Source organism: Leuciscus leuciscus (genome assembly GCF_965113295.1).
Source record: "Leuciscus leuciscus genome assembly, chromosome: 9".
Lineage (NCBI taxonomy): Eukaryota > Metazoa > Chordata > Actinopteri > Cypriniformes > Leuciscidae > Leuciscus > Leuciscus leuciscus.
In genome coordinates this window covers 10,206,379-10,224,721 of record NC_138733.1, presented here as the reverse complement: position 1 = coordinate 10,224,721, position 18,343 = coordinate 10,206,379, and the positions used below count along the sequence as shown (strand labels likewise).

At 39.1% G+C, this 18,343-nt stretch overlaps 1 protein-coding gene across 2 annotated transcripts in view; it reads left to right on the top strand.

The window, feature by feature from the left end:
* The window catches only part of slc8a2b (solute carrier family 8 member 2b), a 119,265-nt gene that overhangs the window by 97,517 nt on the left and 3,405 nt on the right, over nucleotides 1-18,343 (top strand). Inside the window, exons 4-12 of one of the 2 annotated variants that reach the window (XM_082179944.1) lie at nucleotides 3,054-3,281; nucleotides 4,580-4,924; nucleotides 6,086-6,541; nucleotides 7,618-7,994; nucleotides 9,846-9,949; nucleotides 12,470-12,487; nucleotides 13,040-13,164; nucleotides 15,185-15,284; nucleotides 15,917-16,195. In XM_082179944.1, coding sequence (XP_082036070.1) covers nucleotides 3,054-3,281; nucleotides 4,580-4,924; nucleotides 6,086-6,541; nucleotides 7,618-7,994; nucleotides 9,846-9,949; nucleotides 12,470-12,487; nucleotides 13,040-13,164; nucleotides 15,185-15,284; nucleotides 15,917-16,195 — 2,032 coding nt within the window. The remainder of the gene's footprint in view (nucleotides 1-3,053; nucleotides 3,282-4,579; nucleotides 4,925-6,085; nucleotides 6,542-7,617; nucleotides 7,995-9,845; nucleotides 9,950-12,469; nucleotides 12,488-13,039; nucleotides 13,165-15,184; nucleotides 15,285-15,916; nucleotides 16,196-18,343) is intronic. The other variant, XM_082179945.1, reaches the window with a different exon arrangement.

Sequence of the window (18,343 nt, the reverse complement as noted above, 5' to 3'; positions counted from 1 at the left end):
AGTTACCAGAGAACATGCTACATAATTACTACATCATAGAACATGAATTATCGTGTCGTTCGTGATTGTACACCCTCATAACATTGCATAGCATTGTATATCTTTCCCAATTTGGTTGATAGGAGATGTTCCTGTTGACAATGAACAGCGGCAAAGCTAAGAGTAGCCATTGTCATGTCTGATCCGTGTTTGAGTTTTGTTTGAGTTGGACTTCCTGTGTTTGCTTTGTTTCTATGGTGATTCATTGTTTGATTGATTCTCTGCACCTGTTTCTCGTTTCCTTTATTGCTCTACGTTTGTATATACTGTATAGCCCTGTGTTTGTTATGTTCTTGGTCCAATCTCGTCTGTCTTTACTGAGTGGTTGTTCTGTTTGCTTTGTTTTGTAATTGAGAAGTGTTATATAAGATTGTTTTCATTAAACATCAACTGCTTGCGAATAGATTCAGCCTTTTTATTTAATTCGTGCCTCAACCCCTTTCTGCATTTTATTACCTTATACATCTTCCAAACTTCAATCAGTTTTGTTGTTGGTTGCTAAAAACTATTGTTGGAGCTGATAGCATTGTGGCCTAAAAAAATTTAATTACATTTTTTTTAGTTCAATTGAAATAAAGTTGAAGTATATATTTTTTTTTAAGTAGATGAAAAACTTTTAAAAAATGAATGAGAATTAGAAATGTTGAAATAAATAAGTTGAGCTTGAAGTACTAAAATTACTCAAACTAAAACTCAAGTAAATATAAATTAAATTACAGTTTTTTTCGATTGCTAAACAACAGTGGCCACAACTGGAGTCACATGTGCAAAACTCTAACTACAGTCTGCACAGCAGCAGTTCATGTGGACCAAACTCTAGTTCGTTTTTCATTGCTTGAACACAGTTTTCAAAACTCTACACACTTATCCCATGACTTTACCCACAACCTGCACAACACTGTGTATTTACAGCACTTTGTTCAAATGCTAACACACTGCTGTCAAAACTGTGAACCACACATTCAAAACAGAATAGATTTCAGCCTTGTGCCTTTCAAACACTGATGAGTGCAGTTTCAGCTGAAAGGCTAAGCAGATGTCTTGTTTTAGACTTGTTAGTGAACACACACACACACACACACACACACACACACATATATATAGATATACAGATATAGGTAGAGCTCAGAAAGACTAATTTTGGAAATGGAACAAGGAAGACGGGTTCGTGGAGGGAGCAGGGAAAGGGTGGCAGGGAGAGGGCGGATGCGTGCCGGATGTGAGGACACGAGTCCAGAGGACTGCTAGGGATGGATAAGGCACTCCAGAAGGTTCTCATGGCAAGAGAGAACATTAGATGTGATGTTGATGAAAACCTGTGGCCTGATGCTAGAGAGAGGCAGGATTAGCCCCTCAATTATTTGTTCGAATTACAGAATGTACTTTTAGTTTCTACCTTTTTTTTTCTCATTACTGTAATTCCGTAAATTACTACAGACTATTGAAGCAAACTGCTCATTTCTTTGAAGAAAATGTCACTGAAATTGTTCAAACTGTAAAGATGAAAAGTTTGTATTTTCTGTATTGGTGTTTGATGCTAGTGTTTTTCCTCTCAGTGTGTTCTGAGTGACAGTGTGTGTTATCTCAGTGAGGGTTGTGCATGTTTGGCTGCACTGAGCCTGTTTTGAGCCATGTGTTAAAGGTAGGGTAGGTGATCCTGTTCAGAAACACTTTTTTTTATACTGGGTGAAATGGTCCTTCCATCCTGATAGTAGTCAATACATTATGTGTTTAGAAAAAGGAATGAAAAAAATCAGACCTCTGTAGCAGCTGCAGGACAGTAAAAACTCTGACCAATCACTGCCATTCGGTGCGAATGTAAAGAACCAATCAGATGCCTTCATGTCTCGTGCCCGCCCCGAGCCCCACTGCGCGCGCTGCCCTGCGTGCACTCATCACATGTCACTGTTCCCGGAAATATTCAGCTCAAAGCACCTGCATATGCAGTCAGCGAAGGCAAACAAGGCAAAAACTACTTCCTCGGACCCTGCCCGCACTCTTGAACGACCTCCTCTGCTTCGCCCTCAACCCCGGACCTGTCCTCGAGCCGACGATGCGGTACTTGTCTCCGGACTCGGAGTGTACGTTAGTCTTCATTAGAGTCAACAATGTTTTCATCATGGAAACTCTTACATGCAAAACACCGTATATGTTATGAATCTTACACGAAATTCATCTTCATCACAGTGTAACTGATGGTAATGGAAAAACGTGTATCAATGCAACCTGTTTTTAGTTTTGCCTTATAAATATAGCTCGTTACCGAATGAAACTTTACCATTATCGATATGCTAGCTTGATAGTGAGTACTAAAAGAAATCTTATTTGTTTATATTCATAGTGATAAAGTTAGGTATTTTATTACATGTGATTCTGACATGATGTCACTGTATGTACTGCGCTCCTTCCTCTCCACTCGTCTCAGGTAATAAATGCGTCTTGTTCCAGCCGAGCGTTTGGCGTCGCGCGTTCATGTGTTTTGGGGGCGTGGCTTTGGAAGGAGCTCAGAAGGGAGGGGGTGGAGTGAATGGAAATAATGAGCTGTGTTTATTGCAGATTAAAAGGTCTACAGTCACTCGATTTTTAAATTTTCTTTTTCAGAGTACTTACATTTTAATTATGTATTGGTATATAAAGACAGTTTAAACAAATTTGGAATGTTTTTTTTTTAGAAAAATGATTACCTACCCTACCTTTAAGAGTTGTGTTGCTCTGAATGAGTTTTGCAGGTGATGTGAACTGTTTAGCTCAGGTGACTGTTGGTAGTGCAGACTGTAGTTAGAGTTTTGCACATGTAGCTCCAGTTGTGCTCACTGTCGTTTAGCAATCGAAAAAAACTGTAAAATGTAAACAAAAAAAAACTAAATAAAAATGACTAAAGCAAATAACAAAATTCCTATAACTTAAACTAACTCACAAAATCTCATTGGCCCAAAAATCTGCTGCTCCACATTGCTACTGTATACATTAAAGCTCAGATGTGTTCTGATTGGCTGTGATGTTGTGTGTTTCAGGTGTGTGGTCATGGTTTTGTATCCGGTGAGCTGGGTCCAGGCACCATTGTGGGCAGCGCTGCCTTTAATATGTTCGTGATCATTGGAATCTGTGTGTGGGTGATTCCTGAAGGCGAGGTGAGGAAGATTAAACATCTGAGAGTCTTCTTCATCACCGCGTTCTGGAGTATCTTCGCTTACATCTGGCTCTACCTGATCCTGGCGGTCATCTCACCTGGAGTCGTGGAGGTGTGTGTGTGGTTATGGTAAACCCTACGTTTACCCCACAAGGATGGCAATACCAGACTTTTTTTTTGTCCCATGTGGAAAACAACTTATAAATCATAAGTCATTATAAATCATTTTTTGAAAATGTATAAATTCAGAAAGTTTTTTTTTGTGATGGTAGGTTTAGGGTTAGGGGATAGAATATACAGTTTGTAGGGTATAAAAATCATTGTGTGTGTGTTTGTGTGTGTGTGCGTGTGCGTGTGCGTGCGTGCGTGCGCATGCGTGCGCGTGTGTGTGTGTGCGTGTGTGTGTGTGTGTGCGTGTGCGTGTGCGTGTGTGTGTGTGTGTGTGTGTGTGTGTGTGTGTGTGTGTGTGTGTGTGTGTGTGTGTGTGTGTGTGTGTGTGTGTGTGTGTGTGTGTGCGAATCCCACAAAACTATATTAGGTCCAGGTCATGTTTCATCCCTAAAATCAGCACGTTTTTATTCAGTTTTAAAATTTACATATCAGTTTCGCTATATGCAAAGTAACATATAGTACATCCATATTTATGCATATAATAAAAAAAAATAACACTTGATATGCAAATTATACGCAATTGCCAAAGCCTTAGAGAACATTAAAGATATTTTGCTTTGCATATATTTTCATGACAATTATGTTAACTTCATCGCAAATCCCTTTAGTAAATGTCTAAAAAAGTCTCATTCTCATTACTGAAATGTGAAAAGTAACGATTTACACTAATGAGAATCTAATGAGAATCACCATTGAGAATATTGAGAATGACTGAAATCTCAAAAGTAACAGTCTGGAGATATTACAGTTATGAGAATTTGGCAGTGAAATGTGCTGAATTGTCATAAAAATAATACAAAGCAATGTAAAAAAATCTTACTGTTCATAGAAAATAACTTTATTTTATTAATAAAAATATATAATATAATTTTTTTCCTTTTGATTTTAACTTGAAATGTGACTAAGACATTTTTTGGCAGATTTACTCGTATATACTAGTACAATATTTGTGTGACAAACACTGTGTGCTTTACTAAGTCACACGAAATGATTATAAATGTTGTTTATCTACTGGTCCTTCAGACAACAAGACCATATTGAGTCATTTGTAATGGTGAAGTGAGCAGGTACCGAGGTGTTTGTCTCTGTTTAATGTAGCTAGAAGTGCCTCTTTACTTGTTTCATATCAGACTGTTTGTTTTTCTTTTGTTTGCTGTGGTCTTTTCTCTCCAAAGCACTAATCTGTGGTCTGTTTACTTTGTGTGTTTGCTGTATTGATGTGTATGTGTGTGTGTGTAGATATGGGAAGCTCTTGTCACTCTCTGCTATTTCCCCGTTTGTGTGATTCTGGCGTGGATCGCTGACCGGCGCCTCCTTTTCTACAAGTACATGTCCAAACGCTACCGTGCCGACAAAAGAACAGGTGTTGTTGTTGAGACAGAGGGGGAAATGACCCCCAAAGGTATGGAGATGATGATGGACGGCAAGTTTCCACTGAGGGGTGGAGCCATAGGGATCGGCACACAGGAACATTACCAGGATGGGACCGGCAACACAACAGGCACCATGGCAACTCTACCCAATTCCAACAGCACGACCGTTTACATGGACGGTGCCAAGGAACTGGACGAGAGTCGTAAAGAAGTGAGAAAATACACATGCACTCATTTAAACAAACATTTATGCATTGATACTCGCTCACAGAACTTTAAATTTCACCTTGGTTGACATGTTTTTCATCCTGACAATCCGAGACACCGTACTGAAAAGTTTCTCAGGGGAACACAAAAGTTTTGAGAGAAAACACAAAAGGTTTCAGAGTAAATGCCAAAGCACTGAAATATAATTGTTTTATTCCCATCTTATATTTTTTCAACAACCATGGAATCCATAACCATGGGATAGTTCACCCAAAAGTGAAAATTCTGTCATTAATTACTCACCCTCATGTCTTTCCAATCCCGTAAGACTTTCATTCATCTTCGGAACACAAATGGAGATCTTTTTGATGAAATCTGAGAGTTTTCTGTCCCTCCATTGACAGCTTCGCAACTACCACTTTGAGGTTTCAAAAAGTTCATAAAGCGATCAGAAAACTAATCCATGTGATTTGAGTGGTTTAGTACAAAATGTTCTGAAGAGACACAATCGACAACCTGTTCAGGATGTGATGAACAGATTGAATTTAGGCTTTTATTCACGTATAAACATTCATCAACTCACACATCAGTTGTGGTAAACTGAAAGAACCAATGAGGTTTGTTCTCACGCGTCAAGCAGGTTCGGTTGAGCTTCTGTTTATATTCGCTGATATGTGAATAAAAGCCTAAATTAAATCTGTTCATCATATAAAGTCTCTTCAGAAAATTCGGACTAAACCGCTCAATTCATATGGATTCGTTGTACGATCTCTTTATGAACCTTTTGAAGCGTCAAAGTGTCAGTTGCGAAACTCCAGAAAAGTAAAAAATAACTGTAAGCGACGTCCATACAGCCAAGGTGCTATATTCCATGTCTTGTGTAGGATAGTGATAGCTTAACGTGAGGAACAGGCTGAAATTTAAGTTCTTTCCCTCAGCTATACGTCTCAAATCTAATTTGCATTTGACTCACATTTTGTGAGAACCAATTCTGTTTGGTTGGTGTCATTGACGTAAAACTTGGCAGAGTGAGTCATATGCTCACATTGAGCATTGAAAGCTACAGCTATTTTCAGGTTTGAAACAGCACAAGGGAGAGTATATTATGACAGAACTGAAATTGGACTTGCAGAACTGCCACTGACCTTTGAATGTTGCTTGGCAGGTGATCCGTATCCTGAAGGACCTGAAGCAGAAATATCCAGATAAGGAGCTGGATCAGCTCGTAGACTTGGCCAACTACTACGCCCTCCTTCATCAGCAGAAAAGTCGTGCCTTTTATCGTGTCCAGGCCACACGCATGATGATCGGGGCCGGGAATGTGCTGAAGAAACACACGGCTGATCACTCTCGCCGCACTGTTGTGGTGGGCGGCATCGAGCCTTTGGAGGAGTCCGATCTGGCCGTCTGCAGCCGCATCTCCTTCGAGAGCGCGCATGTCCAGTGCATGGAGAACTGCGGCGCCATCATGATACCTGTGGTGTGTCGAGGAGGCCTGGGGGAGAGCACTTTCTACATCGACTACTGTACAGAAGATGGCACGGCCAACGCTGGATCAGATTATAAGTACTGCGAAGGGACGCTGGTGTTCAAACCTGGAGAAACCAAGAAAGACATTAAGGTGAGAAGGAGTGAAAGGAGAAAATAAAACATTGCTTGAAAATCCAGCGTAAACCAGTAGATGGTTTTGCAAGGTTTATATCTTGTCTCAACGGATCATTTATGCTCAAAATCTTGTCCAAGCTGGTCTAGCTGGTTAAGAAGTTGGGATGGTCTCAAGTATCCGAATATTCGGAAGTGTCACCAATGATTGATCATGAAAAGTATTTGCATGAACTTCATAGTCCTACACAGTTCTATCTTTGTAAGTTTTCTCAGAACATGACAACAACATAAAGTTAGGTCCAGCAGAAACCAGTAGATGGTTTTACATGGTATCTACCTTGTCCAAACTGACCATTTATGGTCATAAGATGGCCCAAGCTGGTGTAGATGATTAATCAGTTGGGATGGTCTCAAGTATCTGAATATTCACTTTGAATATTCAGATACTTTTATCTGAACAGAATTTTAATCAGTTGAACAACCTGCAAGTGGATCTGGTCTCGACTAGTGATAGTCTCAAGGATCTGAGTATGTGATACCAATCACATCGGAAGTGATACCAATGATTGATCATGAAAACAGTATTTGTGTGAGCATTGCAGTACTATAAGTTACTTTCTAAGTTTTCTTAGAGCATGTTCACCACATAAAGTTTGGTCCAGCCAAGTCCTAGATCAAAAGGTTTAGTCTAGTACTGATTCTTTTACATCCATTAACAGGAATCTTAGATGAACAGGCGAGTCTCAAGGACAATGCTTTATTCTGTACCTTAAAAGCCTCTTAATCTTTCATGTTGTACACTTCCTTTGAGACAAACATCCACTCTGCTGAGATGGACAGGGCTGTGTATCCATGGCAACAGGGCTGAAGAGTCTGTCATTGGGGAGTGACAATGATTGACAGTCTCTTTGCCAAAAAGACAGAGAGGATTCAGAATGACAGATGCATTGATCTGAAAAATCAGCGCCCTACAAATCCATGTGTGATGAATGTTAAGTCACTAAAGTTCTTGTCCACAGTGCATGTTCTGGGCTATACTGAAGTAAAATCACTTCACTGAAAGTTTATAGACATCTTAATGTCTCTTTCTAGGTGGGAATCATCGACGATGACATATTTGAGGAAGACGAACATTTCTTTGTGCGTTTGCTGAATCTGCGTATCGGTGATGCGGAGGGTATGTTTGAGAGTGACGACACGGATCAGGGTCCCAAGGCCCGTCTGGTGGAACCGCTGATGGCTACGGTCACCATCCTGGACGACGACCATGCGGGGATCTTCACTTTTACAGAACACATGGTGCGAGTGAGCGAGAGCGTGGGCACCATGGAGGTGACGGTGGTCCGGAACTCTGGCGCCCGCGGAACCGTGATCATTCCGTACCACACAGAGCCCGGATCGGCCCATGGGGGAGGGGTCGACTACGAGGACACACACGGAGAGCTGGAATTCGCCAACGACCAGACAACGTGAGTGTGCTTCTGTGAAAAGACAAAATAAATCAGATATAGCTGTGTTTGGCTGTGCATAACTAACTTCCCCAATGTAAGAGTGTTCTGGGTGGTTGCCAGTGCATGCCTATATAGTTGCTAGGGTGTTCTGAGTTGTTACTAGAGATTTGCCATTGTGTTCTGGGTGGTTACCTGGTGATTTTAGTGGCTACTAGAAAGTTTATAGACAGTTGCTATGGTGTTTTAGTGGTTATTATTAGGGACTTGCTTGGCAGTTTCCAGGATATTCTGAGTGGTTGCTTAGGTGCTCTGACTGGTTGCTAGTGTGTTGCTAGACAGTTGCTAGGTGTGCTGGGTGGTTACTTGAGAGTTGCTAGGGTGTTTTGAGTGGTTCATAGAGAGTTGCTCAGCAGTTGCAAAGGTGTTCTGAATGGTTACTTACTAGAGACTTGGGTAGTTGCTAGGGTGGTCTTACTGGTTACTAGAGAGTTGTTAGGCAGTTTCCAGGATATTCTGGGTAGTTTCTTAAAGTAGGCATTCTGAATGGTTACTAGTGTGTTGCTAGGCAGTTGTTATTGTGTTGTTAGTGCTTATTAGAGAGTTGCTAGGGTGTTCTGAGTGGTTACCAGAGTTGCTAGGCAGTTGCTATGGGATTCTGAGTAGGAAGTTTATAAGCAGTTGCTAGGGTGTTCTGAGTGGTTACTAGAGAGTTGATAGATATAGTTACTAGAGAGTTGATAGACAGTTGCTAAAGTGTGCTAGGTGGTTACTAGAGAGTTGATAGACAGTTGCTAGGGTGTATAACTGTCTCAGTGATCCTCTTGTCTCTGGATATAGCTCTGGTTCCTCCTACAATATGATTTTTCTCCCGTTTTATCATCCAGCAGATGAAAATGTCTGATGACAAACTCCTCCCCTGAACAAGACACATGATTTGAGACATTACAGTATATACGTTTGGCGGGACTTGTTCAAATCCCTGGAGAATGAGCTATAGTGAGCTAGCTTAGTATGCGTGAGCCAGTTCGATCAGTTAGTGGATGCAACGTTTCCGCCAGTCTGGAGTCTTTTCTGACTATGCCGGATGAACCTGACTGTGTCCTACATTATGGATGAGCACTAAACATTACGATTTTCCTGTGTGCATGTCAATGCTGGAGGTAAATCCAACCCTTCTCAACAATGTAGCGTCCTTACAAAGAGCATTGTGGATTTCGTTTTTTTGTGCAATGAGGTTTATAATGGGAGCATGTGTGTCTGTGAATGTGATTAAATATTGACATGCAGCCTTTTGAAGTGATTTAAATGCTTATATTTTTCCATGATTTGTGTGAGAATGGTTTTGTGCCTATGTGTGTATTTGTATGTTGTTTGTGTGTGTGTGTGTGTGTGTGTGTGTGTGTGTGTGTGCGCGCGCGTGCGTGCGTGCGTGCATAATATGTGTGCACGTGTGTGTGTGCGTGTGTGTGTGCGTGTGTGTTGATCATTCATCAGTTCTTTTAATGTGATTTCATGTCAGGGTGGAGCGCTGCTGTTCATGACCCCTGAGGAATGGCATTAAGTATTTATAATGGTGTGTGTGTGTGTGTGTGTGTGTGTGTGTGTGTGTGTGTGTGTGTGTGTGTGTGTGTGTGTGTGTGTGTGTGTGTGTGTGTGTGTGTGTGTGTGTGTGTGTGTGTGTGTGCGCGCGTGCGTGCGTGTTTGTGTGTGTGTCATTATGCAGTTCCAGCTTTCTGCCATTTTCCTTTTTCGTCTCAGTTTTCTGTCACTTGTCGCTGTAATCGATGTGAGACTTCAAAGCCACCACCTGAATTTCTGATTACTTGTGTATATTTGTCTCTCTGTGTGTTTGTGTGTGCATGTCTGCAGTCAGACCTTTCAGGTGAGGATCATTGATGATGAAGAGTACGAGAAACATGAGAATTTCTTCATCGTTCTTGAGGAACCTCGCTGGCTGAAGAGGGGCATCTCAGGTGTGTTTTGCACTACGAGAACAAGAAAGTAACTCTATTGGTTTTAGAGTGGTTTTGGGAATTCATTTGACATTCGGGTTCAAGTGTTTTTCAATACAGTTGGTTTCACTCCAAGCCCTAATGAGTTGCCTATCTAGACAGTAGTGGTTCAGTGGATTTCAAAACTCACGGTTCGGATCATATTGCGGTTTTTGAGTCACGGCTCGGATCATTTTTTGGATCTGCAAAAAAGATCAAATACAACTATTACAAGCATAGATCAAATACAATATAACAAAGTTGCAAATAAATTACAGTAACTGTAGTATTCAGGTAAGGAAATTGTATAATTAGGCCTAAATGTAAAATTACACTCTAGTGTTCACTGTATAAATTAAATACAGATTAATCTTTGTTAAAGATGTGTTTTGTTGTTTGATTAAAATTAATGATAGATAGCAGCAGGTATTTATAGGCTGCTGTCACTTTAAGACTCAATGTCTTATTGTATTGTATTTTCAATGGATCCAATTTAATGATACGGTTTATTTCTCAACTGTTTACGTTCACTCAAGACATAACCGACTGTGTTTACAAGAATACTTGCCAAGACAGGTATTTTGACATATTTCATGTGTATGTGTTCATTCAAGCTCAAGGAGATGCTGAATCATTTCGCCTCTTTGTGTGTGCGCGAGTACCAAATTAAGTTCTCTTTCGGCTCTTCTTGTGCTGGAATGGTTTAAAAGTGTAAGTGTAAATTAGCAAGGCATGTGCAAATGATACAATGACAACAATTTTTTTTTGTTGTGGGTCAAAATAACTCGTGTAACGGAGGCCAGCTAGCATCCTTGTTGCACGCCTGCCTCCCATGCCGGACATGCCGGTACGAATCCCACTTGGGGCATTACATTTGGTGCCGTGACCCGGATAAGAGTGGGGTTTTGGGGTTGAGTGTAACTGAGGCCAGCTAGTAAGAGCTGTCCAAATTCCGTGTAAACCTCACTCCCCTGGCCTTAAGAGGTGCGTTAGGGACTGATGCTAGAGACTGCATCCTTGTTAGCGCCCCCACCTCCCATGCCGGAGACGCAGGTTCAAATCCTGCTCGGAGCAGGTCGAGTTGGACCGGAGGGATTACATTTGGTGCCGTGACCCGGATAAGAGTGGGGTTTTGGGGTTGAGTGTAACTGAGGCCAGCTAGTAAGAGCTGTCCAAATTCCGTGTAAACCTCACTCCCCTGGCCTTAAGAGGTGCGTTAGGGACTGATGCTAGAGACTGCATCCTTGTTAGTGCCCCCACCTCCCATGCCGGAGACGCAGGTTCAAATCCTGCTCGGAGCAGGTCGAGTTGGACCGGAGGGATTACATTTGGTGCCGTGACCCAGATGAGAGTGAGGTTTAGGGGGGTGAGTTTAATGGAGGCAAACTAGTAAGAGCTGTGCGTGTAAACCTCACTTCCCTGGACTCAAGATACTGTGGTCTTTAACAACCTTGTTAGCACGCCCGCATTCCATGCCAGAGACGCCGGATGAAATCCAGCTCGAAGCAGTGCAAGTGCACCGGAGGGTTTACACTCGCAATATAATACAAAAGGGACTTTGCTCTGTTTCTTGCGTGCATCATATGAGCAGTGCTATTTGTCTGAGCATTTCAAATCAATTTCTTTTGAGGTGCCATTTGGTTAGAATGCTGTTTTAGGGTTTATTCACACGTAGTGCAATTTTTATTCTTTTACTGATTTGGTGTTATCAGTTACTAATGCAATATGAAGAAACTTATGAGCATCATATGATACAATGTCCTTGTAACAAAGTATGTTGTTATGGGAAGGAGGAGGCGGGAACCGACAAACATTTAAACAATTTAATAATAAAACAAACTCAAAACGAAAGTAAAAACGGCAGCCCCTCACGGACGACTGCCAACATATAAACAAAACATAACAAAAGTCCAGGCCTGGTCCTCTCTTGTCCTTCACTGTCACCACTCTCTATTTTATGCTTCCGCTCCTCCGTGAGATACGAGACCGGTGCGTAGCGCAGATACTCAACCATTCTCTCACGGCCCTCGGCCTCATCCTGCTTGCCATAGTCATCTATACGATGTTGTAATTAGGATTTTGCAAAGACAAAGATGTGCTGCAAGATGGTTCCGGCAGAGAGTGCATGCTCTTATGTGAGCTGTACCAGAGTTTGTCTGGAACCGGACCGAGACCACCTCAGCTGGGTCTCGGTACGGTTGTTTGGTCCGTACCCGAGTGCGATTGCTGTATTTACACCTGCCCAAAATATCCGCACCAAGGGGGGAAACGAACATGGGTTCAATTCAATCGAACCAAACAAGACAGGTGTAAATAAACCTATAGTATTCAGAGAGGCAGCTCACTAGGGTTTGGAACAGGACCACGGCTCCAAGATGTGTGTAGATGCGTGTGTTTGTGTGTGTTTGTGTGTGTCTGTGTGTGTATGTATGTGTTTATTAATGGAGTAAACTCATCTCCAGCACTAACTCCATCTCTCTTGTCCCTCCTTACACCACGCAGCCCTGCTGCTGAACCAAGGTAAGGTTTCAGATCAACCTCTGATCAAACTCTGACATGTGTCCACACTAATCCTCATGTTACACACTCAGAAGAGAAGAGAAAAAGGGCTAGAAGCTTTCCTGAACCCTTGAGGGACACGGTTATGGTGTGAAAAGAGGGACCGCTGAAAGAGAGGAGTTCAGAAGATTAGACAGAAAGTGAAAAAAAAAAAATCTCAATGGTAGTTTTCACAATCTAATCAATCCCAGTTTTTACTCTCTGAATCTTTTTCACTCTGGAAGAAAGTAAAATGGTTGTACATTTTTAATGTGGACTTAAAAGTATGTAAATCCACAGTCTGGCACAGAGGCATCACATGCATTCAGAACATCTCTCAAAGCCTGATTTCAAACTGTGTTGTTTCGCTTGTGTGTGTGTGTCGTGGTGTTGTACGTGGTGTCGTATTAATTGGTTGAGCTGTTATGTTTTTGATTGACAGGGAAGGGGAATGCCCTCCATTTCCTGCCTGTTGTATCTCATTCTTTTCTGTCTTCTGTCTGTTTCTTTTCCTTTATCGTGTGTCTCTTTCAGAGGATCCGGAGGCACAGTTGAGCACGGAGGAGGAGGAGGCCAGGAAGATAGCGGAGATGGGCAAACCTGTTCTGGGGGAGCACAGCCGGCTGGAGGTGGTGATCGAGGAGTCCTATGAATTTAAGGTATTACATCTGAAAACCTGGAAAAAATAGTCTGACATATTTTTTTTTTATATATTTTTTTATATACAGTATATGTGAATTTACTGTAAAGCATCACATATAAATACATTGGAAATGTAGGTCCATATTTTATTTTATTTTATTTTATTTTATTTTATTTTATTTTATTTTATTTTATTTTATTTTATTTTATTTTATTTTATTTTATTTTATTTTATTTTATTTTATTTTATTTTATTTTATTAAGTCCTATGAATTTACTGTAAGGTATCCCATCTGAAAACATTAAAAGCAGTCAGTCCATATTTTATTGTATTTTAATATTTAACATTTTTAATGTAAGGTATCACGTCTGAAAACATTATTTTTATTTTATTTTTAAAGCACTTTAATTTATTTAAAAGAAATCATGATGGCATTTTTTAGTCTTACACTCTCTGTTCTTCAACCTCTAAAAAGACATGGCATAACTTGGTCACATGGTGAAATCATGCATGCTGATCTGTTCTTCATGTACAGCGTTCAGTACAGGTCTATTTAGGGTATGTGGTATATGGCATGAAAAATGCACATGCATCATTGATACCAACCCATAGCTTGTGATTCCCAGTAGATTCCCAATGTATTCCTGCACATGATGGTTAGAATTTGTTCTTCATATTTGCAGTGCATAATTTTCAATTCTAACTGTTTATGACTATTTACAAAAAAAAAAATAATAATAATTTGAAGCTCCCACTTAATGATTACCCGGGGTGAAAAGATGTATTATGTTTTTCAGCTCTGTTCATGCTTGTTGATGACAGCAAAATTTGATGGGTTGATTAAATTCTGATGATATGAATATTACACTCATATATCAGATCAGTGGTGCTAAACGAACAGTTGTCAGGTTCATTAGGTTTGTCATGATAGTAATATAAAAAAAAATTCATTGCCAGCACTTCAGTGGTCCAGATCTGTTTCTTCTTTCTTTCTTTCTTTCTTTCTTTCTTTCTTTCTTTCTTTCTTTCTTTCTTTCTTTCTTTCTTTCTTTCTTTCTTTCTTTCTTTCTTTCTTTCTTTCTTTCTTTCTTTCTTTCTTTCTTTCTTATATATATGTGTGTGTGTGTGTGTGTGTGTGTGTGTGTGTGTGTGTGTGTGTGTGTGTGTGTGTGTGTGTGTGTGTGTGTGTGTGTGTGCGCGCGCGCGCGCGTGTTTATTATAAATAGTATTTATGCATATATATTTTTATTACATATATTGTATTTATTGTATACATATATTTATTTTTTATTATTGTTTGTTAACAAAAATCACACCGAATCTGATATTTTAAATTCTGAAAATATATCATAATAATAATACTATTATTATAATATATGTAATTATTTGTATTATTATTGTTATTATTGATAATATTTATGCTTATATTAATAATTTATTATATATAGACATATTTATTTGTATTATTGTTTTTTATCACAAAAATCACACTGAATCTAATATTTTAAATTCTGAAAATATATAATAATAATAATAATATACAGTATGTATTTATTGCCATTTATTATAAATTTGTTTATTATTTTGTGAGCAAGAATCACATTAAGTCTGATATTTTCAGTTCTGAACAGACGTACATAAATAAATAAATAAATAAATAATGACATCAGAGTGAACAGTGACATCAGAATGATTTTTTTTATGTCAATCTAACTTGTTGTCATATATCATAATTGTGCATAATATTAAATGATATTATGAAATTTTGTTGTTAATAATATTGTGACAAATATACCAGGATAGAGTGACACCATTACAATGAGAGTCCCAAAAACAAGCACAGTCCCAAGCTTTTCACTAGTGATTATCCTGAACTGTGACATGATGCATGATGGAGTTTCTGCAAGTGTCAAGCGAGTTTAAACACAAGTTCATTGTGTCTGATATGGGCCACATTAATGATGTCATGTGAACAACCTTAAATGTACTGAATCCTGTGGTCTAAAAGTTGCCAGTGATCGGTTGCTGTGTTTCAGAGCACCGTCGATAAACTGATCAAGAAGACTAACCTGGCGCTGGTCATCGGCACTCATTCCTGGAGAGAGCAGTTCGTGGATGCAGTGACCGTCAGTGCAGGTCTGTCTGTCTGTCTGTCTGTCTGTCTGTCTGTCTGTCTGTCTGTCTGTCTGTCTGTCTGTCTGTCTGTCTGTCTGTCTGTCTGTCTCACACACCTTTGTGTTCTTCAACAGTGTGCTGGATGTCTCTTTTGAAACAGGAATACATTGTATGAGTCACACTGTATAAATGTCATTCCCTCAGCGATACACAGACTTAATAAAACACATAATGAGGCTCTTTCATTCTCAAGCTACTCCTCTTAAAAGCTCAGTCTCAGAAGCTTCAGCAATACACAATAGCTCAGATAAAAAATGACTTGTTTTGTAAGCATTTGTGCACTTTTCTTTCATGGAACAGAAAAGAAGAGTGTTCAGTGTGCAATTTTCCATAACAACTTAAAATGCCTCATAAAAGTACCATAGAAATGGGCCGTACTGTTTATTTCAAATTCACACAATATTTATTTTGTTATGATGAAACGTGTAAAAAATGGTTTGGATTGAAGGATATAAGGTTGTGTGTGTATGGAGGTGCATGTAGAGTAAGTGATGTGAGACTGTCATCTGGTGGTTAGTTGTGTTAATGACCGCGCATGTAAAACTGTCCAGAATGTGGTTGTTGAAATCTTTAATTGTGCATGTCATCCTCAGGTGATGGAGACGATGATGAAGATGAGGGTCGAGAGGAGCGTCTCCCGTCCTGCTGCGATTACGTCATGCACTTCCTGACAGTGTTCTGGAAGGTTCTGTTCGCGTTCGTTCCGCCCACGGAGTACTGGAACGGCTGGGCCTGTTTCGTGGTGTCCATCATTGTGATTGGCCTGCTCACCGCGGTCATCGGAGACCTGGCGTCTCACTTCGGCTGCACTGTCGGCCTTCGGGACACTGTCACCGCTGTCGTGTTCGTGGCTCTGGGCACTTCTATCCCAGGTGTGCTTCAGGACATTTAATCCAGCATTTATGGGCACTTCAGCCACACTTTAAAACCTCTGAATGACACTACATTACATAAGTCAAGTCAAGTCAAGTTTATTTGTATAGCGCTTTTCACAATACAGATTGTATCAAAGCAGCTTCACAGTATTAAATTAAAATAATACAACAAAGTTTTTTCAAGAGGAATTTATTGATTGATAAAATTTAATTAAATATCCCCAAAATATCCCCAACTGAGCAAGCCAAAGGCAACAGTGGCAAGGAACCGAAAAACTCCATCAAGTGACCTAATGGTGTCCTAAAACTCCATCAGGTGACCTAATGGAGAAAAAAAACCTTGGGAGAACCCAGGCTCAGTCGGGGGCCAGTTCTCCTCTGGCATTTATGAGCTAGAGGCCGGATTGTAGTTTGAACTGTAGGATTATATGAATGCCTGGCTGAAGAGATGCGACTTTAATCTAGTTTTAAACTGGGAGAGCGAGTCTGAGCAACGAACAGTATCAGGAAGACTATTCCAGAGTTTTGGAGCCAAATGTGAAAATGCTCTCCCTCCTTTGGTGGTTCTGGATATCCTAGGTATGACCAAAAGCCTTGAATTTAGTGATCTTAAAGAGCGCGATGGATTATAGGGTGATAGAAGATCCGTTAAATAGACTGGAGCTAAGCCGTTTAGGGCTTTATAAGTCAGTAGCAATACCTTGTAATTAATACGGAACTTTATAGGTAACCAATGCAGTGATGATAAAATCGGTGTTATATGATCATATTTTCTTGATCTCGTAAGAACTCTAGCGGCGGCATTTTGGACTAACTGTAGCTTGTTTATTGAGGATGCAGGACAACCAGCTAATAAAGCATTACAGTAATCCAGTCTCGAGGTCATGAATGCATGAACTAACTTTTCTGCATCAGAAACTGATTGCATATTACGTAGCTTAGCAATGTTTCTAAGGTGGAAAAAGGCTGTTTTTGTAACATATGAAATATGATTTTCGTAAACATAACACAGCATAAATGCAAGATGAATTTATTGGGAACAAAAATGCACAAACATATTTAAACATACTATATTGTCAGATTTATTTAATTTTTTACATTTACTTATTATGATCAACGTACAGTATATCAGTGAGATTTTTTTGAAAGAAGTCTCTTCTGCTCACCAAGGCTGCATTTATTTGAACAAAAATACAGTAAAAACAGTGATACTGTGAAATATTATTATAATTTAAATTAACTTAATTGGTAACACATTACAATAAGGTTCGTTAGTTAACATTAGTTAACTACATTAGTTAGCATGAACTAATAATGAACTGCACTTATACAGCATTTTTTAATCTTTGTTAATGTTAATTTCAACATTTACTAATACTTTATTAAAATCTTTTTAACATTAGTTAATGTACCGCGAACTAACATGAATAAACAATGAACAGCTGTATTTTTATTAACTAACGTTAACAAAGATGAACAAATACAGTAACAAATGCATTGCTCATGGGTAGTTCATGTTAGTTAATACATTAACTAATGTTAACTAATGAACCTTATTGTAAAGTGTTACCACTTAATTTAATTAATTTTTTTTATTTGAATATATGTTGCATCATTACTCCAGTCTTCAGCGTCACATGATCCTTCAGAAATCCGTCTAATATGCTGATTTGCTGCTCAAGAAACATTTATGTTTATTATCAGTGTTGAAAACAGTTGTGCTGCTTCATATTTGTGTGGAAACCGTAATACAGTTTATTTTTTAGGATTCTTTTATGAACAGAAAGTTCAAAAGAACAGCATATATTTGAAGTAGTAATCTTTTGTAATATTATAAATGTCTTTACTGTCCGTTTTTTATCAGTTTAATGCATCCCAGCTAAAACAAATTAAAAATATATTAATTTCTTTCGTTTTTTTTTTTATTACCCCAAACTTTGAATGGTAGTGCATATAGTTTTATATCACAATTTAGTAAAAAAAAATAAAAAAAATTTTTATTAATAATAATAATATGAAATCTAAATTTCTAATGTGTGTAGATCTAATTATATTATATTATATTATATTATATTATATTATATTATATTATATTATATTATATTATATTATATTATATTATATTATATTATTAAAAAAAGTTGC